Source organism: Pogona vitticeps, chromosome 6 (assembly GCF_051106095.1).
Source record: "Pogona vitticeps strain Pit_001003342236 chromosome 6, PviZW2.1, whole genome shotgun sequence".
NCBI classification, from domain to species: domain Eukaryota; kingdom Metazoa; phylum Chordata; class Lepidosauria; order Squamata; family Agamidae; genus Pogona; species Pogona vitticeps.
In genome coordinates this window covers 89998547-90024264 of record NC_135788.1, presented here as the reverse complement: position 1 = coordinate 90024264, position 25718 = coordinate 89998547, and the positions used below count along the sequence as shown (strand labels likewise).

The 25718-nt window shown below is 41.2% G+C and overlaps 1 protein-coding gene across 1 annotated transcript; it reads left to right on the top strand.

Moving 5' to 3' along the window:
* Positions 1-8126: 8126 nt before the first annotated feature.
* MYL4 (myosin light chain 4) lies at positions 8127-23839 on the top strand. Its single transcript, XM_020799292.3, has 7 exons — positions 8127-8659; positions 15220-15247; positions 18152-18301; positions 19225-19398; positions 20939-21016; positions 22357-22401; positions 23432-23839. Exons 1-6 carry the CDS (start codon positions 8537-8539, stop codon positions 22383-22385), a joined length of 582 nt encoding a protein of 193 aa, XP_020654951.1. The 5' UTR covers positions 8127-8536; the 3' UTR covers positions 22386-22401; positions 23432-23839.
* The last annotated feature ends 1879 nt before the right edge of the window (positions 23840-25718 follow it).

The window sequence follows — 25718 nt, the reverse complement described above, 5'->3', positions numbered from 1 at the left end:
CACACTCCCCCTGTCCAGTTCCCCAGCGTAGGTAATCCACAAAGGCAATCAAATGCAGTCAAACCGGGCCTGAAGCCAGATTGAAATGGATCTAGATAACCTGTTTCATCCAGGAACCCCTGGAGGTGAGAAGCCACAATGCACTCCAGCACGTTACCCAAGAATGGGATATTAAAGACTGGATGGTAATTATCCAGTACTGTGGGGTCCAAAGAGGGTTTTTTCCAATAATAGTTTTGCTACTTCCTCCTACAAGCAAGTTGGGACCCTACCCTACTGCAAGGAGGCATTCACTACATAACTTTTCAGACTATAACCCCCTAAACCTTCCAGTAAGCATGACCAAAAAGTAACTTTTGCAAACTGTGTACCTTATCACATATAATAATCATCCTCATGTGTTGCCAATTCTGACTCATGGCAACCCTTTTCAGAGTTTTCCAGGTAGAGAATACTCAGAAGTGGCTTGTCATTCACTTCTTCTGGGGGGTGCCTTGGGACTGTGCAGCTTGCCCAAGAATACACAGGTTGGCTCCTCTCCTAGGAGGCCCAGTGGAGAACCAAACTCCCAACCTCTAGCTCTGCAGCCAGATACCTAAACCACTGAACTATCCTGCCAGCTATATCACACATAGAAAGGGGGGAAATCTATGTATTTAAGAGCTTGGAAACATAACGCATCTCACTGTCTAGATACATTTGAGTCTTATTGCAGGCTGCTCCAACCCAGTGCCCTTTGGATGTGTCCTGGAGCACACTAGGAATCTTTCAGATGAACCCAATATTCTTTTCCACCTAGGGTGAAGAACAACACGGTATTTCTTTCCCCGTCACACAGTCAATTCAAGGTATGAAACCCAACTGAACTTCCAACTGAACCTTTCTTTAGCACTGCCAGTGGGACAGTTCCTGCACTTATTTTCTTTGTAGGGCCAGCCCTTGGCAGCTTTGCATTGTTCACAGAAACCTCCAAAGGAGAGAAGGACTGCAGAGATGCAGCTTGGACTAAGAGACTGGTGGAAATCATTGCTTCTCTCTGCCCTGAGTATAGCTGACCACTGTCATGTTATCATCTGAAGGGCCAATGGACCAGCAGTGCGACAGAAAAAGACACACTTCTTTCCTAACTGGCATGTACTGGGCTGGTCCTTGGGGGCCATGTCTTAGGTGGTGGTGAAGATGGTGACAAATGACTGCAGACAGCCAGATACACTTACAACAGGCCTTATAACTCTCTTTAACAAATAACAGAATTACTGTAGAAAACAGGTGGGAACTTTTAAGAATGTTGTGCAGTGACAAGTGCACTCCTTTAGCCAGGCCCTTCCACAGGACACTCACTTCCATCCCCCCTACAGTTTTCCATTCCAATCTTCTATCAAGTCAGGATCCATTCTATGTTATCCAAGCAAGCTCAGATCTTTCTGCAGAGCTAATTTTGATTTTGATTTTTTTTGCAGCAGCAGCAGGATGTTGTTGTAGTTCTACAACCTTTGGGGTTCCCTTGGTACTGCAAATACCTATCTCTTGTGCACGAATGCCGTTGTTTTCAAAAGGATGCACTTGGAGAAATGAGATCATTAATAATATACGCAGCAGGCAGAACAGAAAAGGACACCGAGCACAGTCAGACCCTGAGTTGCAGCTGATGTTATTATTATTCATTGCAAAGCACCTAAAATGTACCAAGTGCTGCATGCAGATGGCCCAAGTGCGCATTCAGTTAAATCAGATACATATGGCATTCTCCCGCACCACATTTGTATTTGTCCCTGTCGGTGTCCTTTCCGATCACAATGGCCCAGGAACCCTTTGAAATTTGACTAGGATTAGCAGAGTGACATGACCACCTGAGGCAGCTGATTTAGGAGGTCATGAAAGGGCACAAAATAGAAGCCGGGGAAGATGGAAGGGATGGGATTTTTGCTACATGAGAAATGTAGGCGGGGGGTTGCTTATGGGATCCCCACCTCCAATGCAAAAATGATTTAATTTCCAAACTGGTAACCATGTTAGTTCATTAACAGCAACAAAAACTGAGTCTTGTGGTATATTACTAAACACGTTTACTACAGCATGAGCCTTCCAGGATTACAGCCCACTGCATCAGATGCAGGGAAGGCACTTTGAATTTTAGGTACCTGATGGGAGTGGGATTGTAGATGGTGAATTTAGAGAGACAGTGACAGAAAACAATGATAGTAATAACTGCATTATTAACACCAGCACCTGTACTGTTGATACCACAGACACAGGGACATTAGGTATAATAATATGATTGACCTTGAGTACTAACTTCTGTGACTCATCAAGCCCCGCCCCCTGCACCCACTGCTCTACCTCATTACTGTATGTCAAAGACTGGCCCTATGCATCACAGGCATTATACAGATATGCTAGGAGTGCAAAACAACATTCACAAGCATTTAACAGGCACACATACACAAACATCCTGGCAGAGTTCTTGTTATAACATGTACATACATCAGCTGAGGGTACACAAGAAGACTCTAACTAGGTAGGTAGGTAGGTAGGTAGGTAGGTAGGTAGGTAGGCAGGCAGGCAGGCAGGCAGGCAGGCAGGCAGGCAGGCAGGCAGGCAGGCAGGCAGGCAGGTAGGTATAAAGACTAACAAGGGATAGATAGATAGATAGATAGATAGATAGATAGATAGATAGATAGATAGATAGATAGATAGATAGATAGATAGATAGACAGACAGACAGACAGACAGACAGACAGACAGACAGACAGACAGACAGACAGACAGACAGACAGACAGAGAGATAGATAGATAGATAGATAGATAGATAGATAGATAGATAGATAGATAGATAGATAGATAGATAGATAGATAGATAGATAGATAGATAGATAGATAGATAGATAGATAGATAGATAGATAGATAGATAGATAGATAGGAAGGTGCAGAGGTGGAGACAGTGACAGACAGACATAAATAAAAAGTTATGTTTTCTCATTGTTCACTTAATATTTTCAGTGGCACTTCCACTTTCGCTTCATAATTCCCCTTTTTCTCTTAGGAAAGGCAACCAAATACCCATGCTCTTCCTTATATTTGTCCAAGCTACTAGAAATCCTGCTTCCTGGAATCTGAGTGAATGAGTAGTGTTTGTTGTCACAGGAGATCATACAATCAACCTCTGACACACACACCCCAATTCTCTCACTGACAGACAATGGAGATAAAAAATGTGCTGATAAGCCAAACAGGAGCTGATGCCAGACACAGCTGAGGACCAAGCCAGCCAAAAACCATTCAGAGAAGTTTTCCAGCTGTCGTCTAGGTTCACTGGGGATTATCACTTGGAGGTGAGGGGGGTGTAAAAAGAAAAATAACACACAAGAGCAGCGTGGTGTCTATTTCTTTGTTTAAATCAAAGCAATATTTGCCCTCTACTCCAGAGCTTTGAAATTCATGGTTTTGAAAAATCCACTGGCCATAACAGCTGGAGAATTCTGAGACTTATAGTTCAGAATAGTAATGTTTTGAAGTTCTGCCCTTTTCCTCCGGGCAACAACAATGTTTAATTACTAACCATTTTTGAACTTGATGAAACCTACCCATGCTAAGACTCCAGACAGGGAGGTTAACACCTCACCTTTGAAACAGACTCAGATTGGTAGTTTGGGAGACCTCCCAAAGAGTTCTGTCCCATAGGGTGTAGTAGAGTCTGGTCTTGCCAGGTCCAATCCCTAGCTTGTTCCCTCTAAGCTTAGCTGTGATTCTTTCCATAATGGAGAGAGACATGGATTTTTCTCAGGGAGAGTATATTGTTGCAAGCTTTCCCTGTTGTAATATAAAGTAGTTCAAGGGAGTGCAATTTTGAATAGGCAATTGAAAGTCATTCCCTTTACAAAAAGGCTGCTCCTCAGTTGTTGATATACATTGATATAGCAGCCTGGGTGTACTGATGCACTGGAGCATAAGAAGGTTTCAGCACACCTCAACAGAAATCAAGGCTTCTTAGCCCATACATAGATGAATAACACAACTTTCTGTAATGTCTTATAGGTATAAAATAGTTGTCACCCTTGACACACTCTGGTCTCTGTCACATAAACCATTCTTAGCATTCCTGTGACAGTCAAGTCTACCTACGTTATTACTTTAGCCAGGATCTTGCACAACAGCTTGATAGTAACACCTCTGCAAACCATTGTCATTTTCCCTGTTGCCTGTATCCTCACTCGAACATAAATCTCACCACCATAAAATGAATATAGAGGACATTTATTTGTACTCCTGTGTCTAGAGAAGTGAATTTTGATCCATGAAAACTCACACTGAAACTCAACTGCCTATCTTTAAAGTGCTGCAATTTTGCCTTTCCCCTGCTTTTCTTTTGCCAAAATGCTGAGACAGACCAACATAGCTTCTTTTCCGATCATTTTTATTGCGCATGTTAAAAAAATACAAACTCTTAAGCAGATAAAGAACAAATTTAAAATACTAAACTCAATTGACTGTGAACCAGGAGAGCTGTCAATTGAAAACAGACGTATCAGTGGTAGCAAACAGAAAAGAAAAACCTTGGTGGGTAAATTACCTTGATGTCTTTAAATTGTCAAAAGTAGATAAGAAGCAATAGCAAAAATGACAGACTCTTAAGTAAAGAGAGCTCTTATAATAATCATGGCAAAGAAATAGAAGAGGATGACAAAATAAAAGGAAAAACTAGAGATCTCTTCCATAACATCCAGAAAGTAAAGGAGAAGAAAACTACACCAAGCTTAGGGATGCTGAGAGATCAATACAGATATGTATTGTTTGATTAGGATACAATAAAGAGAAGATGGAAGAACTATGCCAGCCAGAAGGAAGACAGATTTTTTCAAAGAGAAATCTTTTGATCTTTTTAGAAAGTGAAGTAGAAGCTGATCATAAAGTAATTGGAAGAAATAAATAATGAGAAGTAGATGAGATAGCTGTGGAGCTATTTCAAGCAAAAGATACTGAATCTATTAAAATGCTAACAAGAAAATGCTTCCATAATGTAAAGTTCCCAGGCAGCCAATTGGCATGAGAGGCAGCTGGGCCAGAGGTGGGACTTGCAGGGGTGGACCAGTGGGAGGTCAAGATCTTTCAGACTATGCCCAGTTATTATATACAAATGTGAAAGCTGGTTTGCAGAGAAAGGTGACAGGAGCAAAAATGATTAATTTGAAATTTGATGTTAGTGACGAGCTTTGTGGATGCTATTTGACCATGACGAAAACAAATAAATGGCTTCTGAATCAAATCAGGCCTGACCTTTCACTATAAACTAAAAGAACTAAATTGAGACTACCATAATTTGATGTACCATGAGAAGACATGACTGGAAAAGACAATGATGCTGGTAAAAGTTGAAGGCAACAGGAAAGAGAGACAGAACATGAAATGGACTGACAATAAAGAAAGCCACAGCCCTTAATCTGCAAGGCCTGATTAAGGCTGCAAATACTATAATATTTTAGAGATCATAGGTTCACTGTAAGTCCAAAACACAGTAGTTCAGAGGAACACACTGGAGCCTTCTAGTAGAAAAGTCTAATAATGCAGGTGCCAGGATTCAATAGACAGAGCCACAATAGTTAAAGTGGAATCAAGCTTTTAGAACTGTATAGTATGGATACACCCTAATTCTAAACACAATGCAGTATAATTACATCCAGTCATTTGCATCGAAAACACAACATAATTCAGTACTAATGGCAAATTCAAATGCTTTAAATAAAAGCTATCTCAGGGTGCAACTACATTGGATTCACAGTCTATATTACATCTGTATTACACTGTAATCAGTGCCCACAGAGGGCATCTGGATTGAATTGGGTGTTCACCATACATTCTTGTTTACAATGCGAGACCATTCCAGCCCATAGCACCCCTCCGTCCCTCCCTCTGATCCCACCTCTGCTGATCCATTCATGGTTTGTAGTGAAGCTGCTTTCTCATTTAAAGCTTCAGTCTATATATTTTTTTAAAAACTTGTCTATAGAAAAATAGCATGGAAATGTATTTAACATTATAATAGTACAGAACATTGTACTAAACATTTGAAGACTAATTCTGCAAAATGCATAATAATTCACACGCAAGAATGATTCCGTAACAGGGATTCATCACCACCTTCTCCTTCCCCTCTGCTATTATTTTCCCTTACTTTCAAGTAACACATGCCAGAATTGTTTTATCTCTTGCTGCATGAGGGAGGAGGAGACAAGCAGCCTGGGCTCCTGCCCAGATTGGTGCACCACTAGATTAGAAGGATCACAATGATGCACAAAGAATGGGGAGTGGGCCAGCTGGCCTGAGAGTGGGACGAGGTTCTGCACAGCACCTGTGATGCTGTGTGAAGATATTTGTCCATCTCTAATTCTGAGACTGTGAAGTACCTTTCCATGTTATTTTTCTGTGATTTTTTTCACAAACATAGTAGTTTGATAACAAACCATAATCATGGCTTTTGCATGTCCCTCCCCTCCATCCTGAACATCACACCCCAACTGCCTACAGCACTGAAATACCCCCTGCAGACATGCCCGCTGTCTTTACAAGAACTTATCACAACTAATTGCGTGGGGGAAAGTCCGTTCAAATATTTCCAGCTTGAAAAAGTAGAAGCCCCACCACCACCAGCAAAGTTACTTTGGGAGCAAAAAGGGTAGGACCAATTCAATTCAGCCTGTGCATCATCTGTTCAGTAAAATATACTTCGAATTCACACATTTTATAAGTGGAGCAAATGCTGTGGTATTTGACCAAGTAGTCACACTCTCAGTCTGATCAGATGCTAATCAATTGTGTGTATTACACTCCCACGTACAGTGGGGTCTCTACTTAAGAACGTCCCTACTTAAGAACAATCCAACTTAAGAACAGCTCCATTTGCTAAATTTTGCTTCTACTTGAGAATAGAAATCCAAGATAAGAACAGGAAAAAAAAACCTTTCCTCTTTTTTTAACCTTAGGTCATCTTAGGTTAAAAAAAATTCTCCCCCTAGTGGTAGAGTACGTATTAACCAGCTTTGCATTAGTTCCTATGGGAACTAATGCTTCAATGTACGAATGCACCTCTACATAACAAAAAAACAGCCAGAACGGATTAATTGGTTTTCAGTCCATTCCTATGGGAAATTTTGCTTCAACTTAACAATGTTTCAACTTAAGAACACCATTCCAAAACGGATTAAGTTCTTAAGTAGAGGTTCCACTGTGGTTTCTATGGACGGAAAAGAGCAGATACGGATTAAATGGTTTTCAATGCATTCCTATGGGAAATGCAGATTCAACATAAGAACTTTTCAACTTGAGAACCACCTTCCAATACGGATTAAGTTCTTAAGTAGAGACCCCACTGTACCATGTATGGTCAGAAAGAGTGGGTGAGCATGAAAACAGAGGATGAGTGGGGGAGAAGCAAAATGGAGAGCCCCTGCAGTGCAATAGTCTATATACATTTTTTAAAATCATTTCACCCACCCTCTGCCAAGAAGGGGAAGTGATTAATTTGCCTATATCCTGAAGTGACTCCCTTACAAGCTATTTCACAATACTAGCATATTCAAACCGGTAGGCTTGCTTTGGTTGGTTTCCACCAATCAAATGCAATGGAACTATTCAGCTTAGGTAGGTCTCTGCCAGCGAAGCTAGAGGTTGAGAGTTCAATTCCCCCCTTCTTGAGAGGGGCTGGACTTGATGATCCATAGGTTCCCTTTGGGCTTTGCAGTTCAAAGTTTATTCCAAACCAGAGTGATCCTACCTGCAGCAAAAAAGTAGAAGCCTCTTGATGAGGGCCAGAAAGGGACAAGAAGGAACGCGCTAGGGGCAGACTGGCATGCTCTAGCAAACATGTTATCCGATCACCATTTTTGAGAGCTCACCAGCCTGTCTCTGCAGCACTCCAACTAGTGGTCTAAACTGGTGTGTAGTCAGCCTCTTAAGGCCCTACGGTTGGGTCAGATAGTTTAAAAAGAAAGAGCATCTGCCAATCAAATAGTCCAGCAGCAGTCAACTATTCCACTGGGAAAGTGTCGGTAACAAATCTGGAGCTTAAAAGGAATCCGGAGTATTTGTGTTCGTAGGCTTGCCTATAAAAAGACACACTTTGTTCCCCCCTGAGTATTGGGGCAGGTTGTCCACCAAAGCCTTTACTCTTTTCCCTCTAGCATGGTCTTCGTGGGGGTTCGGGGGGGGGAGGGAAAAGAGAAGCCTTTTCATTCAGTGAGATCTGAAATCTTCCCGCCCAGGTGCCTCAAAGCCGCTTCCATTCTCTGGTATGATTCCAGGCCTTTGCCCCGATGGTGTTGATGACAATGGACAATTGCTGAGTGGGAGGGGTGGGGGCGGCTCTCCTTGGAGTGCCTTCCTTTTATAGTAAACAGCCATCCGCTCTTGCCATGTGCCCATCCCTCTGGTGAGAGACCCACAGCCGAGTATATAAGCCACAGAAGCCAGTGTCGCCTTTTGTTCCTCCGCTGCCTCTCTCGGGTCCTCTTGTCCCAACTCTCTGGCAACTCCTCTCACAGCATGGCCCCCAAAAAGCCTGAACCCAAGAAGGAGGCTGCCAAGGCGGCGGCAGCTCCGGCACCCGCACCAGCTCCCGCTCCAGAAGCACCCAAGGAACCGGCCTTTGACCCAAAGAGTGTGAAGGTAAGTAAGAAAAAAACAATACTGTCTATTTCTTGCCTTTCTTGGAGACCGGGATAGCAGGAAACTCTGGAGACCGGGATAGGAGCAAACTCCGCTCTGCCACAGAATTGCCAAATGGCCTTCAGCATGTCACGCCACACCTCAGTGTCTATTGACCAGCCTGCTGCTTCTAAATCAGAGGTAGGTGAAGTTGGACAGCAAGGTTCACACAACACCCCACATCCCCCCATGCTTGCAGACTCAACCCTCAGGCCCCATCCCCAATTTTGAACACTCTTCAACTAGGAAAAAAAGCCCCTAAATTCCTCTATGGGGCATGGCAGCGATTCCACTAGTCATACATTTCTCCCTTTTCCTCCCCCCCTTCCTAATTCTTCCTAATGGGCTACAAAGTGTTTGCTTTGAATTTCCTCAATTAAATAACAATATTGGCAATTAGAAATGAAAACTTTGTGAAAACCCAGCTTGCTGGGTCACTTTCCAAGTCATCTTCCAATTTAAACATGCTTTGCAGCAGCTGTCCTGCAAGATCCCAAATTGACCTCCTCAGAAACTCATTGCCTGTGCAACTAAATTTTAAAACATCTACATTTGAGGTGCTTGACAGACACAAATTGCTCTACTGCTTGCATGTCCTCAGCTCTATGTTGAGCATATCAGGTAGACTAAAATGATAAAAACATGATCCTTCAAATGATGGCAAAATAAAACTTCTTAACACTTCTCTTGCACTCTTAAATCTGAAGTGAGTGAAATATTAAAACACCTTCCCTGGTTTTCTTAGGGTGGAGAAAGAACTGAATATATTTTGAGAATAGTTTCAATCCACCCCTACCCCACACAGCATACATTTCATTTGTCCCATTGTCTCCTTTCATTAAAAACCTAATTCTGCAAGCTTTTGAAACAATAGAAAATCCTGGCAGCCTATTAATGGAAGTTGTAACTAGGATAGAAAGCATTTACACCAAAAGCAGCAATCCTTGCTTCAAACAGCCTTCAGGGCCTGGGATGACAGTAAGAGGAGGATTTTTTTATATATTTGTCTTCAATTTTACAAAAAGGAGCTAAAAACTTTCTGACTTTCAAAAGATGCTAAGTGTGTGCTCTCTTTGCAATATAACAGTTATTGATTACAAAGGTGATTCTACCAATTATACCATTCCTGTAAGCAAAGATTTCTGTGCAAGGGGCAAAAAATAGTCTTTCCCTAGTGTAAGAAAATAAAAGGTGGTGGTTACGGGGAGTGGATGCAAATGAGGGTTGGACTCTTGCACTTTTAATTTGTTTTGTAGCCAAGGAAGATTTAGGAAGTGTAGCTTGCATGTCAACCTACACACCTGCTGAAGCTCTTCCACATAACTACTGAAGTCACTAAAGTTCTGTCTGTTTTCTCATATGATGCAGCCTAGATGTTATCATAGCAAAGAACCATTGAGATGGGTCCAAGCAGTATGAATGGAATGATGGCCACAAAAAACCAGAAGCAACAGCTTAGGTGAAAATTTGTGACCAGAAAGAGGCATGAGCAAAAGATTTGCAAACATACAGTATACATGACCATTAAGAAGTAAATCCCATTCTGTTGCATGGAAGCTACTCTCGGGTAGATAAAGTACAGCTAACCTAAGAGAGGTGGAAGCAGATTTTGGAGATGATGAAAACGAAGACCGGGATTTAGGGAGCTTGTGAGTGTGGGAAGAGATGCAGGTTCTGCAATTGACAAAGCCAGCATTGCTTCCCCTCCATCCCCGTACTTTCCCTGAAAGCTTTTCTTTCCCTGTAGAGGGAATAATGGTTATAATGACCTCTTTGGACAACATTTCTTTTCTGAATTGACCCAGCGCTGGGCTTGAACCTTCTGAGCTAGGATGCATTGAAACTCTCCGTAGAGAACTGCACAGAAAATGGCTGCAAATGCATATCTTCCAAATGACCCAATACATGAGACACACCTCTAAGAAAAACCATACCAATGTCCAGGAGCTAAATATTGCAGATGAGGCAAAGGGATAGAGACTTGCCCATTGCTTCATGTTGTGTCAAGCTAGCCTGAAGTTTGATGAGGGCAACCTTCAGATTCTGTGTGACATTGCACTGAAAAGCTCCACCACTTTTACTCACAATCATAGGAAGGAGCCTGTCCAGGTCATTTGGCTGCCTGAAGCAAAGGACAGGATGGTCCCTCTGCTCTCTCACACTGGCTGTTGAAGCTTTCTTCAACAATGATCCGTGGACAGCATCTTCCATCATATCCAAAGGCAACAGTCTGATTTGGGGCATGTAACACAGGTCCATAACACACACACACATTTGACTTTCCATCACTTCAGCATTGCTTTTCACCTTCATCATCTCCTGTCTGAAGCATCTGCCTGACTTTGCCTAATGGTATAGCTGGCCCCAGGGAAAGAGAATGAGAGAGTGAGAGTGAAAGCACAAAGAAGAGAAATAGCACACAAAAGCTAGTTTGCCATAGAGAAGAAACGGAATGATGGACCATAGTTGCACAAATACATTCAGCTCTTGTCTGTCTCTTTGTACAATCCTCTCCCCCCCCCCATCACCGCCATTTCTGTGCAGAGTAAGTGCATACCTTCAATGGCATTTAAAGCTTAAAAGGCACTTACCCATCTAACTTTCTCTCTGAGCCAGAGTATTTTATCTTTCCAAAGTGAAAATATCTTACGCTAGGTTTGTGCTTCAGCAGAGTATTATAATTTCTGCAAAAAACAGGTGTTATCTGCCCAAAAAAAGTGACACATAAACGTACATTCGTGCACTATTGAACACCAGCAGAGTGCAGACCGTTCTACGTAGAAACCTGAATGGAACAGGTTTCTGAGACATCTGCACATTTTTTAACAATATCTATACATTCTATGCCATAAGTTACAAGTTTAACACAGGAACATTCAAGTATAACATTAACCTAAGGCTCTCCAAAGTGACTAACATAGCTAATTTTCAGAAAAATTTCCCCATCTTCCAACCTGCATAGGAGCAAGAGAATCTTGCAAGGGAAGCTGCTTTGATCTAGCAGCATTAAGTTCCTGAGACAAGAGAAGCAGAAGGACTGAAACAACCATGCCGGATCATTCAGGGTAGTCTATGCAGTCCAGCATGAGAAGAGAGGCAAGAATTCCATTTCAGTACTTTTTAAAATGAGAATTAACCCAAAGAAAGAACTCACGATTTTGCTCCATTTTTATTTTCCGGAAAGGCTTTGCTAATAACACATATATGGGAAGCAGGTATAATAGTATTCAATTCATAACAGGTACTGCTGTAACTTACTGAATTTGGCAGGTGCAAATAGGAAGGATTTTCTTTCAGCTTGTTTCAGAACATTCATCAATGTTTGCTACTTTGGTTGTAGTGGGTTTTTCGGAGGTTTTGCTACTTTGTTCGCATATTAGGATGGAAAGAATTTGAGATAAAACAGATGCAGGAGAAATCGAAATGGACAATTTCCAGGTCTTTGAATCTTTAACTCTTTAAAGTCTAGCTTTGAATCTCTGAGTATGTTGACCTTGTTAGTGCTGGATTATGGTTTTCATCTTTTTTTTCCCCCTACCAAATTACCTCCTGTATGACAAGCAGGAACAACACGGGACATCTGGTTTGGAATCACTGAACCTATTGAATTTGGTTGGTGCACATCTAGAGAAATGCACAGCAGTATACTGGTTCTCAATACAAAATTTCAGTTTAGCTATCGTTAACAATAACTATTGATAAATCTTTTTAAATATGATAGATGTATCATTCATGGATGTCTGATAAATGCAAAGTAATCCATATTTCAGGACTTAGAAATTATCATTTCTTTTTAAGCTTCAGCCTAAAGAGCCTCCTGCCAGCATGAGAGCTGTAGCTCAAACAAGCCGCTTTCCCAAGTTTGATCACCTTTCTTGCTATGATTTGTCTTACACTACATAACTCACACAGCAAATTCCACAAGTCCTTTGTCTCTCCCGTTATCTGGCAACCTAGCATGGAGGAAACTGTTTTCCATTCCTCCCCTTTGATATGGTCACATTCTTTCAAGATAGACTCTTGGTGCTGAAGTGGGTTATTAATAGCACCAGTTCAGTAGGGGAAAGAGCTCCACCACTTGACACTTTGACTTTCCGCGGATGCCTTGAAATGAAACACACGCTTACAGAAATACCAGCTTCCCAAAGGGAGGTAACATGCCTGTTGTGACATTTCTCTGGCAAGCTAATCCAGCATTTTACGTTAGATGCTAACCTGTCTTCTGAATGTTTTTCTGGCAGGATGAACAGACAACACCAAAACTACAAAGAGCTACATTCCTATCCCATTTTCTACTTTTCTTTAGTGGAAAACAAGGCATCCCTACCTCCCCATGGAGAATATTCCCCTGCACCCTCACTAGGACAACTGTGCCAAAGAAAAACCTGGCACACTGAGGGACAGCTCGTGGTCTTAACCCTGCCCTCAAATGGCAGGGTAAGCCCTTCTGGTCCATGTCAACCTCAAACTGGCAGTAGTCAAGCCTGACTCCTGTCAAATTGTGGAGTGACTATGATAGGCAGGTACTAGAAGAAATTGTCTTCATTATGTTTCCTCAAATCAATCTTCCACAGAACATAGATTTGACTTACGGTAATCTTACTAGGGTTTCCAAAGTATCTAAGATCTTTAAAGAGTGGTTTTACCACTGCCTCCCACTGCCCCTCTGAGTTTCCATGTCCAAGTGGGAATCTGAGTCCAAGTCTCCTGCGTCCTAGTCCCTCACTCCATCAACTACATCTGTGCGGATTCCCAACCTTGGGTCCCCAGATGTCCTTGAACTAGTACTCCCAAAAATCCTGGCCAGTACAGCTAGAGAGAACCAAGGTCGGGAACCATTGTACTACATCAGACTGGGAGAAACACAACAGCACTATCACCCTGTCCTAAAGGCTGGTGAACAAGGCTGAAGTGTTGTATTTGGGTCAGGAAGTAAGAATTACATGATTCACATTGGCCTGTTACTGCTAAGAGGCTACACTGTTGATCTACTTGTAGCTACCTTAGTTGGATAGAATGTGGGGCAGTGAACTGATTAAATCCTTGAACAAGATCCATCACTTCAAAAGCTTAGGGACTGCTGTGTGTTCACATTCTGACACAATCTGTGAATTTGCCCAGAGCAGCGGGACCCACAGCAAGGAATTTTTGAGAGATAACAATAAGCTGGTTACTGTTTTGATCAGTTACTGACCACATCTCTCCTTGGATGGAGTAAGGTCCTTAGAGGCACATTGTGACTGAATGGAAATAAAGAAGCCAATTAGCAAACACGGATGCCCCTAGAAGGTAAGGAACACACTTTTCACAAGTGAGACTGACATACTGTTCAGTGTGAAGTGCTTCTGCTGTCCACCCCCAACAATCAGCAAACTAACTGTGCCTTCTCTCTCTTATTTATTATGTACACTCTTTTAGCTATACAATCAGCAGCACTGGAAATCAAGGCTACTCAAATGACGCCTGAAATAAAATACTGCTGTGAAGGATACACCTGTCATGATCTCCTTCCAGAGACACAGTTCCTCTCTTCCCTCCCACCCCAGTTCTTATATACCCGAGCAATGAGCCAGAACAATCACTGAGTATACTAAGGAGTGCACCAGAAAACATCACATTTTGGATCACTTGTGAAGCAGTCCAAAGCAATCTATTTCCCAGCTGTCTCACAATAGACAGGGAAATGTGCCCCAGCTCTGATCCATGCTCAAACTGGATCTCCAGCTGTAGAGCTACTAGCTACTAGCTGGGGGGGGGGGCAGCACTCTATCACGTTATTGCTGGGTCATCACAATTATTATTTCCTATACTTACACCCCCTGCAGTTCCCTGTCAAATCAGCAGTGGCAGGACCAAAGGAAGGAAGGATTGGCAGATGCGGGACCAGAGGAAAGAAGAAAAGCAGGGAGGCTCTGGGCTGGAATGCAAATTGCATTGCATTCAGTATGAACAGTGAATTCCCAAAACAATTTGTAGTTCTTGTGTGTGCACTGACCACAATTTCAGATATAATGCAGGCTGCAAATCAAATAGTGGCAAAATTGAATTGCATTGTTTCAGCTTTCCAGTGTGGAACTGGTAAAGCCACTCCTTACATATCTCACTTGCCTTGAAATCCCTATCAGGGTCACTGTAAGTCAGTTCCAACTTGAAGGCACATAACAGCAACAGACTAGTTACTATGCAAGCTTTCCATGAACCCATCCATTGATTAGAACCAGCTTTCGAATGCACTGAAAACATGATCTGGGGAAAATGCCATATTTTTACTATTTATTATCTGGATAGAGAGGATGATGGATGATTTAAAGGAGCTAGGAGGCTAATTGCTTCTTCATCCAGAATTAAGTAGTTACTCCATTGCACATGCAATTGTAAAGACTCCAGACATATCCGAAATGAGCAAGTCATATTTAATTACAGTATGCATTCAAAGTCCTGGAATATATATTTGGTCATGTACATTTCCAAGGCACTTAGTAACCAAACAATTAATTGCTATCCTTTTCTTTCCCCTGTAGATTGAATTCTCTTCTGACCAGATTGAAGGTAAACAATCATTAATTTTTAAAACTTTCAAACTTTTCAATATAGAAGGTGGATCCAGATTAAATCAGAACAGGTTCACTGAAAAAAATGTGGGGCAAACTTTTGAGTCCTTGAAGATAATAGTGGCACATAAGTTAAGTAAATAAATAAGGGCTCCATTCTAAGGGTGTGATCAGATGATCCTATGTGAACTATTTTCCAGTGATCACACAATGTACAGGAGATTGCAAACCAGCTTGATTTTGCTTTGTGTCCAGAGGAATGGCTACTCTTGTTGTGGGTCAGGGTGGAGCAATTCCTATACAGATGGAAGGGGAGCTTTAAGGGAGATTGTTCCCTGATCAGAAACCCTTTTCACTACAATCAGATGCCATCTGGCCGCACCCTAACTATGACTAATGATGGATTTAGCCCAGCACCTCCATTTTCTTGTTACTTCCATTTCTCTCTTCATTCTTTTTGCCCTAAGCCTGGCACTACTATTCAGGTTAGGCATGGTTTATACAAATGTCACAGGATGGGTCAGAGCATGGTTTAGGCCTGACCTTAAGAGTCCACTGGCAGCTGTAAATGACAACCAATAGTGCTTTGATCCTTCTTCTCCTGCCTGGACAAGAGGGAGGAGGAACAAAGCTGAGTCTCCAAGCAAAGCACCAGCTGGAGAAGTTCCTCCCAGAATTTGGTCCAGGAATCCAATGTCATCAGGGGCCTAGCTGTACTCCAATGTCATCCAGACCACAAAAGAGGTCTGTTCACGTTCCCCAGAGGTTTCACATTCCTTCTTTATAGAATATCTCCCAAAGACCACAAATATAGGAACCAATCTGTTGAGAGTTTCCTTTTTACAAGAAGTTCATAGAGTGGAGAGATGTACACCGACTGGACCCTACACACATCTGAAGCTCACAAAGCAAAAATACATTTGGTACAGAAAGAGTCATTGTGATGTCATGTGTGACTTCCCTCTGTGTTACTGCCCCCTCCCTGTACCATGCAGCTGTAACCATGCTGCACAACAAACCAGCCCCACAGAGACATCTGCCCAAGGATATCCATAGAACTCAAAAGCATGCCACTTGGAGCTCCAGGTCTCCAGGGTCACAGACCAACACTGAGCACTTGGCCTCCTCCTCCAATGGAGAAGTGTCTGTGAAAGAGGCAATGCTAGAAATCAAGAGAAAATCAGACCAAACCATGAAAGCAGTGAAAGCTATTGATAGCAAAGTCTCAGCCTTGAAATTGCACATGGACACGCTGGAAGGGCTGATCCACAACCTAACCCAACCAGCTGCAGCAACAGATCTTACGAGTGCGAATAAGCAAACAAAGCTTCGACCATGTCAGTCGGACATATACAACCATATGCCTCCGACTGAGAAGCTAGTGGAATCCCACATCATCAAGATGTGGGATATACCCACGACAGAAGGTAAAGAAAAGCAACTGATTTCAATCTGTATTTAAATAATGTGAGGAAGGTAGAGAGAGTGTTTGAGGACCAAACTACATACTGTTATTGACATTCTTTTTTAAAAAATGTGCTTAAACTGGCCATTTACAATAACCGTAAGAGGAATATTTTCTAATTTCCCATTCAATGTAAATTTCCCAAAGTTAGCTTAGAAATATAACTTGTTGTTAATTCAATATGTTACTTCAACATTCTGAAAGATGTACCAAAAAAAAGTAAAATTTTCAAGATTTTAGGTAGAGACAAACCCTGTAGATAAACGTTGCTTACATTGCCGCTGATGTTTTGTTGGTATATTTTGGGGAAAGTAGGGTTACTTGTTTTGTATTTCCTGGAATTATAATGCAAATCTAATTTTTACACTGGATAATAGGATGCACATTCAATTCACAAATGGGTTTCTTTTGTCATCTGATTTTCAGCGCATGGAACAAAGTGATTCAAAAATAAGTGAAGTGGGTTCAATATGAAACCAACAGGACAACTTGGAAAAATTACTTTTTTAAACTACAACTTCACAAATCATCTCTAGTCCCGAACAGGGAGTTGCAGTCAAAAAATTAATTCTTCCAAGCTATGCTTTAGAGAAAACAAAAACATTTGTTATTCAGAAAGCATTTACTTTGGAATAATCTAAGAAGTAATAGATTTAACTTAAACTAACAACCAAGAAACCAAAATATTCAATGATTTTAGACAAAAATACATCATATTATAATAGATTCACAAAACTGGAAAAGAGTTAGTCTAACCATCCACAAAGTGCAGGATCAACCACTGTTTTTTTTAATATATATATACACACACACGCACACACACACACACACACACACACACACACACACTATACCGTGATCCCAAATACAGTGATGCCTCGCTAGACAGTTACCTCGCATGACAGTTTTTTCGCTAGACATTGACTTTTTGTGATCGCTATAGCGATTCGTAAAACAGTGATTCCTATGGGGGAATTTCGCTGGACAATGTTTGGTCCCTGCTTCGCAAAACGATTTTCGCTAGATGACAATTTGCTTTTCACTAGACAATGATTTCGCTAGACAGCGATTTCAGTGGAACGGATTGTCATCGTCTAGCGAGGCACCACTGTAATATTTCAAGAGTGGCATACATAAAAATTGAGCATCCATTGAAGTAAAATGATATAAAATCTAAACATGTGTAGCAATCACCTATTACTACTTGCTGGCCATTTACTTCCATTGGTCCTTCCCTCTGAAGCAGCAAAATATAAATTTGCACCAGTTTTTCCTAGATAGACCACAAGATAACCCAGTTGGGCAGTCACTATCAACTCTGATAATTGTTCTCAAAATAAAAATCCTGGTGGGAGGCAAAAATCATGTATGAAATGTTGAACTCCTGGGAGGAAAGATGGAAAACAATAAAATAAATACATTGGTTTGTTCACACAGAGTTCAAGGAGGCTTTCATGCTGTTTGACAGAACCCCAACAGGAGAGATGAAGATTACATACAGTCAGTGCGGAGATGTCATGCGAGCCCTTGGACAGAACCCAACCAATGCAGAGGTCTTAAAGGTGCTGGGGAAACCAAAGCCAGAAGGTAAGAATACACAAAAAGCATTTTTTTAAAAAAAAATCCCTTACCAAGGCCCCCTGTGCAGCTTAGAATTATGCATCCACAGGCCCAGTCTTTGGTCTGAGACCATTGTCAATCCTAAAATCATATTTGCCATGAACATATTTCTCTAGGACCAGCCCTACCATGTGGTAGAGTGAGGCAGCTGCCTTAAGGCGGCGGATTTTGAAGAGCAGGCAGTGGTGTTGAGTTGCTGGAGGCCACAGAGCTATGGGCATCATACAGGAAAACCTATGTTCCTCAAGCTAAGCTTTTGCACTTGAGCACATGTTGGAAATGTTACTTTTTTGACTACAGCTCCCAGAATTCCCCAGCCAGCTATAGTTCCCAAAAGTAACATTTTCAAGTTCTGCGCTCAGGTATGTTGGAAGATGCTCCCAGTGCTGAAGCAAGATACAACTGCCACTTTGATCCAGTTGGCTTATGTACATGGAAGGGTTGACTCTCAGAGGGAATGGGGAGAGTGATTCTTTTCATGTACATTTAAACCCCATCTCATTCTCAAGCTATGTATGATAAACGGAATTAAGAGTGAAAAGATCATGTTGGCCTTCAGCGCAGGCAGCATTTTGGGCCAGCCTTTGGTTTACAATCCTCATTTGTAAAGAATGTGGCTTGCTGAAATTACTTTTTTCAGACCATATCTCCCAGAATTCAGGGAGTTCTGAAACTTGTTGATGAAATCAGCTAACTTTTCCAAGCTCTATGGAAAAAAACTGATTCCCAGTTCAAATGTCTCAGGAAATTGTTATTTAAGAAACAAGGAAGTCTTGTCTGCAGCCCAGAGAAAGAGAGAAGAAAAGGAGGATGGTGGGTGCACTCCGGTTGATCACTTGTTCAAGTGCCACCAAACCACGTTGCTTCTTTTTTTCCCACCCCACCATCAGAAATGAATGCGAAGATGCTGGATTTTGAGACCTTCATCCCCATGCTGCAGCATATTGCCCGAGGCAAGGATCAAGGGACTTACGAGGACTTTGTGGAAGGGCTGCGTGTCTTCGACAAGGAAGGAAATGGCACTGTCATGGGAGCTGAGCTGCGCCACGTACTGGCAACTTTAGGTAGGGAAAGAGTAATCTTTGCCAGAGCACAGACCTTTAGGAGAAAGGAGAATTTACTGAGAAGCACAATGGGATAGTGAGCAGAATATTAGATAGGGACTTGTGTTCACCACTGTGCCATCAAAGCCTTAGGCCATACGTTCTTTTTTCAGCTTGATCTATTTCACCAGGTTCTTGTGAGGACAACATGAGGCAGAGGAAAGTTTCACACACCTCTGTGAGCTCAATGGAGGGAGGCTGGGATAGACGGGCAATAAATAAAGAACAGAAGGAAGAAGAACATTTCTAACTGTATTATACTTGTCAAAGCTTCAGCCTTTGCATGTTATTGACATACGACTAGTTTGTCTTAAGCAACGCTTTTCTCCAAATGTAGCATGTACTTAAACCACACCCACCTTAGGGAGAGTTTAGGCCAGGGGACATAATTTGTAGTGCTACATCAAGCAACACTTTGGGAGACAATATTTGATTTTGCTTCTAGCTGAAGCAAGACCAATGCCTTACAGTGCCAAAGGGTTCCACTAGCAAAGCAACCAAAGCACTTCAACCATTTGACATTAAACCAATGGTTCCCAACCTTGGGTCTCCATATGTTCTTGAACTAAAACTCCCAGAAGCCTTCACCACTAGTTGTGCTAGCTAGGATTTCTGGGAGTTGTAGGCCAGGAACAACTGGGAACCCAAAGTTGTAAACCACATCATTAAAGGGAAGGATGCATTTCTTGGACATCTCACGCCATCTTTACTTTTTGCAGCATTATTAAGTATAACACACAGTATCACCACCGTTCCTGTCCCAGTTAGGGACATATAGTTCTGACAAACCTATATGCAAGGGCCTGGAAATGTTGTTTTGTACTGCATCTCCAGGACCTAGCTATGATGACTGGGAGGTTCTGAGAGTTGTAGTACTGTATAAAAACTGAACACTTTCAAATCCTGCTTACATAAAGGGAGAAAGTATTACTGTTCTGCACTGCAATTTTAACCTCCCCCTCCATTTATCCTTACTACCATTGTTGCCTGAATTAAATGGACTTGTGGAGAATTTATTTCCCCTAAGAGATCCTCTGGTCATTCTTTGGCACCCTAAGTTATGGCAAATCCTGTTCACTCATGGATACAGGTTCTTCTGCATCAGGTAATATGAGATAGCCATACCAATCCCCATACAACAAACAGCTTTTATATTAAGCACTGTTTATTCCATGACAATATATTTGGAGACTTCTGTTGCTTCCAAGTATCTCCATCTGGACTGTAGCTTCCCACAAACCTAAAGTTTTCCAGATGTTTGCCCAGAAACCTCATCATCCCCCACAAGCTTAGTCAACCCATTGTTGACTTTCCAAGATCTGGTTTGGAAGTTGCTGGAGATGATGGGAGCTGTAGGCCAACAGATCTGGAGGTCATCTGGCTGGGGAAGGGTAGTATGCTGACTAAGCACTTTAATCTATTCAATATACTGAAGGGCAGTTCTGGAAGGGAAAACCTCCCACCAAGACTTGATGTTTGATGTTTGATTTCCATAACATAGGGGAGAAGCTGACAGAAAGTGAAGTAGAACAATTAATGGCGGGGCAGGAAGATGCCAATGGTTGTATCAACTATGAAGGTAAGATAAACGTTACCTTTTGTGATAAAAATCTCATCAGGAAATTCAGACATCATATACACCAGTTATTTAGTACTGGAACTCTTTGTAAAGTAATCGCTCTCACCCTTCCAAACTACAGATGTTTTTGGACTTCAGTTTTTAAAATCTCTGACCACCAGCCTTCATGGCTGGGACTTCTGGGAAGTGAGGTCCAAAACATGAGATCCCCCAAAATTGAGAACCTCTCAAGGTTTTCACTCATTATCAGTAAAAGTTCAAACTGGTCCTGCTTCTATCAACAGCTATTATTCTTGACAAGTGAGAGTAGCTGAATACAGGAAGTGCTTCTTCTGGACAGAAGTAGGCAGAACTTCTTTCTGAATGTTTGAAATGTCTGCCCTCCATTTTGCAAGGGACTATAGAAGAGACCTCTGGGTAGTGTGGGCAGCATATTAATTAATTAAATAAATAAATAAATAAATAAATAAATACCCGATCTGGTGTAGTGGACAGAGTAATGGAGTAGAACTTAAGAGGTCTGGGTTGTAACCCTGCTCAGCTGTTTCTCTTTGGAAAGGTTAGTGAGTGTGGAAATATTAGTATGCTTCCCAGAATTTCCTAGTCATCATGGACTCTGATAGACGTCTGGAGAATTCTGGGAATTATTTTGTTAAAAATACTATTTTTAGGCTATTCTATATGGCAATTACATATGGCTCCCCAGTTCACTAGGTAAGATAGACAAACTGATCATGCTACCTATGAGATTTAGGGGCTTACAGTCCAAAGAACTTCCTACCTATCTCCAATAATTTAAAATGGTATACCCTTCAAGACCCTTTTCTACATAACCAACACCTCTAATTTTGTCTTGATTATCTGAATCGAATTTTGAAGAGTCTAGAAGATGGTTCATTTATGTTACCCGCTGAAGACCTTGGAAAAATTCCTTTCTTAACATTACTACTTTCATGAAAATTGGCTGAGGGATTTAGGAACTTAAGAGTCCAAAAATCAACTTTCCTAAACTCTGACCTTGTGGCAAATAATTAAGTTTCCTTAATTACTCAGCAATGCTCTATTGAAATGGGATTTAACTTCAGGACTAAATAGGTAGCGCATTGTTCAGTAAGGCAATCACCTCTGATTAAAGCTTTGCAAAATTATGCATTGGACTACAATTTCCTAAAACCCCAGCTAGTATTGGCAATGGTCATATTAGATAATTGGAGAATATTGACAGTTGTAGTACAAAAAAAGTAAATTTTCAAGCTCCACCTATCATGTTGTGATAGGTTTGAGCTTATATATAAGCTTGAGCTTATATTATTGCTAATTTCTTTTCTTATCATTCTCAGCTTTTGTCAAGCATATTATGTCTGGCTGAAAAAGGAATCTTTAAAGTGAGTCTCTTTTTCTCATTCATTTATTTGAATCAACCCAGATGGTCTGTGTGTTGCAATCACTTGTGTGTTCCCATCAAATATGCTTACAACTGTGGTGGGAGCAAGAGAAGGGCCTCACATGATCTTCATGGAAGAATAGTCTTCCGAATAGCCTAATGCCCTGATCCCAAATTATATAGAGCTTTATAGGTGATGACCAACACTAAGTGTAACTAAACCACACCTTGCTATAAGGGGATGTTTGATATTACCTTTTTCAACTTAGTCAGATCCTTGTCAGTTGCATAAACAAGGAAGTGTAAAAGTCGAGCATGCTTGCAGTAGGACTCATCTCTCCAATCATGTGTATTTTTTAAATGTTTGGGCCAATTATTTTGTTGAAATGTACATTGAAAAAGAAATATAGGTTTGAAACAATATAAGATTGGAGTGTAAAATGTTCATGAACCAGAGACAAACTAACAGGGAGTCATTATTCCTACTAGGTGGAGATGTAGAACCTGCCACTTTAATTGGTTAATTATTAAGAGGCTTATTGCCCAATCACTTATCCAAATTTGCATGAAGATCACAAGTAGATCATATATACCAAGGTATGCATGTGCCTGCTACTAGAGAGGAGAAATAAATCATCCAGCAACTGGAGGCTCGTCCAGATGTAATATTTATTCTTTGTAACGTACTTGGTTTGATCACCAATGTTACTGCCAAACTGGACAATGGCTATTAGTCGCAATAAAGCTCTGCCCAAAATGCTACTAGTTATGGGTGCGAGAATAACTCAAATGGAGGTGAGTCAAGGTATGAAGTGAGGTATACAGTAAGCAAAGATGTTATATGTTGCATGCTGAGTCATGCAAATCTGTGTTTAACAATGTCTATGCTGAGTTTGTCAGTTGAGCCATTCACTGCCAGAAGTTACAATGTGAAATTAATTAAAAACATTGACCAGTTTAGCCATTAACAGTTTGAAGACATCTAGCCTATCATTATGTTCCATTAAAATTGTTATGTTCTTTCCTTCCAGGTTCTTCCCTGGGGGAAAAATTCCATCCAGCACGAATTCTCATCTCATCCCTTCCAGCCCCAGATTTCCTGGAAAATACATGTGCCACAAGCCTTGTAAGAGGGCTTCTCCATTACCATAGGGTATATGCCTCTGTATATAAAAACAAGGCATGCTCTTGCATCAATTTTAAAATCTTAATTTATTCTGTTTCATTTTATTTCTTCTTTCCTTGTGCTACATTTGTCATTTCAAATTAAAATATATGTGCCTGAGCACACAAGCTCACAGATTATTGTTTCTATTAATTTTGGTAAGCTCAATAATTACCCCTTTCCTTAAAGGGCTGCCCCATCTGTTCAAAGATGGGCCTTTATTCCTTAATGTCTTTGCCCTACAGAAAATAAACATGATTCCTTAGTTTTGACATTTCTGCCCTTTCCATGTTGTCTCCTTATTTTTGGAAATTGCAATTACTTTTCAGTCTACATTTCTGTTGCTGCAGATCATATCCCCCCACTCATGCCATCATTTACTACAAAGGACACATTAGACAGCCTTCCTTAATATGGCCTACTCTAAATGTGTTTGACTATAATCCCCATTATGATGTATGTGCTCATCTGGCTGATGGGAGCTGGGGCTCTGCACATCTGCAGGGTGCAAGACTGGGAAAAGATTGTACTGTACTAGACTATACCCAGTATTTTCTAGGTGTTACAGATACACACGTGCAGAGGGGAAGAGACTGCACTCAACTTAAATGGTGGGATCAATGGTGACTTTACACCTCTCGGTTCAGAAAAAGAGGCAGCCATCTCTGTGCTTCCACATTGCTTATAGCATTTTTTTAAATAATTGCACCCTAGAAATACTGGCCATTGCTGCATACACATAATGTGTCTGAGAAATGCGTGAAGTATTTGTTTCTTTATTTAAATAGAAAAACACTGGTGTTGTAGATCAGTAATATTAGTTAGCTAGTTATGTGCAATCGAGTCAGAACCAACTTAAAATGATCCTAAAAGGGCTTCCAAGGTAAGTGAGATATTTAAAGAGTAGTTTTTCAAGTTCCATTCCTCCAGGGAGTTCCCATGGTCAGGTTGGGATTCAAGTTTGTCTCCTTAGTCCGTCACTCTATCCAGTCACCATACGGAGTACATCAGTAATATTGGAGGACATATATTCTTCCTTATCCAGTTATTAAAAACATTTGTACATAGTTCTTGATCCAGTTAGCAACAGTGGCATAATAGTGAATTATAAAAAGGCATATGTAGCAGAGTCAATCCACAAGGGGGAAAAACCCTGATATCTAATACTTTATGAGAACACACAGAAACACCACCAAATATTGAGCAAACTGAACATCCTTTTTGCTGCTGAAGAATTTCCATGGGTTATGTTTCTGCAGATGAAGCACTGGATTCTTACCACTGATTAACAGGTGTAGGGAATGTGTGGCTCTCCAGATATTATTGGACTGCAACTCCCATCAGTCAGTCAGCAGCCAACAGTGAAGGATGATAGAACATGTAGTCCAGCAAGATTTGGAGGCCCACATGTTGCCCATCCCTATGGCACAGCACCCATCCATTAGAGGATTTACAAATTCAATATAAAAACAATTATAAAAATAAAAGGGGCCAAGGGGCACGCTGCCTTGACTGGACGGAGGGTCAGTTTGTATTTGACCAGCAGCCTGAGAGCTGTACCTGCTTCAAACTTGCTGAAATTTGGTGGCCTGACTTCCTAGCAGCTGTATGGGTATACGGTGGCGCTGCCTCGTTTACTTCATGTTGGTAAGTGAATAAATATTGCTTACTGTTTTTTCCCCGTCTACAAATAGCTTCTCTTTTTTTGCCACGATTATCTTAACCAGTTGAGGAAATTTCTATCTAACTGTTTAAGGGTGGACACATTGGTGCTTCTGTAATGTTGTCATTCTGGGTAATTGCACCTTTTGCAAGCGGCCAGGCTGCATGCCAGATACACCATTGTTTCTTCAGTGAGCAAAACTTATCCTCACCCCTTGTCAAACAGTTTAATTAGCTATAGCAAATTACACAAACACAGATTCTGGCTTCTCTTTTAATTTGCAACTACAGTATTATTTCCTTTTTCTTGTCTCCATGGATATTCATTCATTCATTCAACTATTCAACTTCTATACTGCCAATCTGGCTATCAAGGCCACTTGTTCAGGAATCAAAGAATCACATCTCTATGGTTCTCTTTTGTCTAAACATACCCATGGAGAACCTCCTAAGGGACGGTCAGTGGTGCCACAATTCTGGAGGAGAGACTT

Coding starts and splice junctions, on each gene's coding strand:
- MYL4 (XM_020799292.3), top strand. CDS start 8,537: ATGGCCCCCAAAAAGCCTGAACCCAAGAAGGAGGCTGCCAAGGCGGCG. Junction 15,248..18,151: donor CTCTTCTGACCAGATTGAAG/GTAAACAATCAT, acceptor TTGTTCACACAG/AGTTCAAGGAGGCTTTCATG. Junction 18,302..19,224: donor GGGGAAACCAAAGCCAGAAG/GTAAGAATACAC, acceptor CCCCACCATCAG/AAATGAATGCGAAGATGCTG.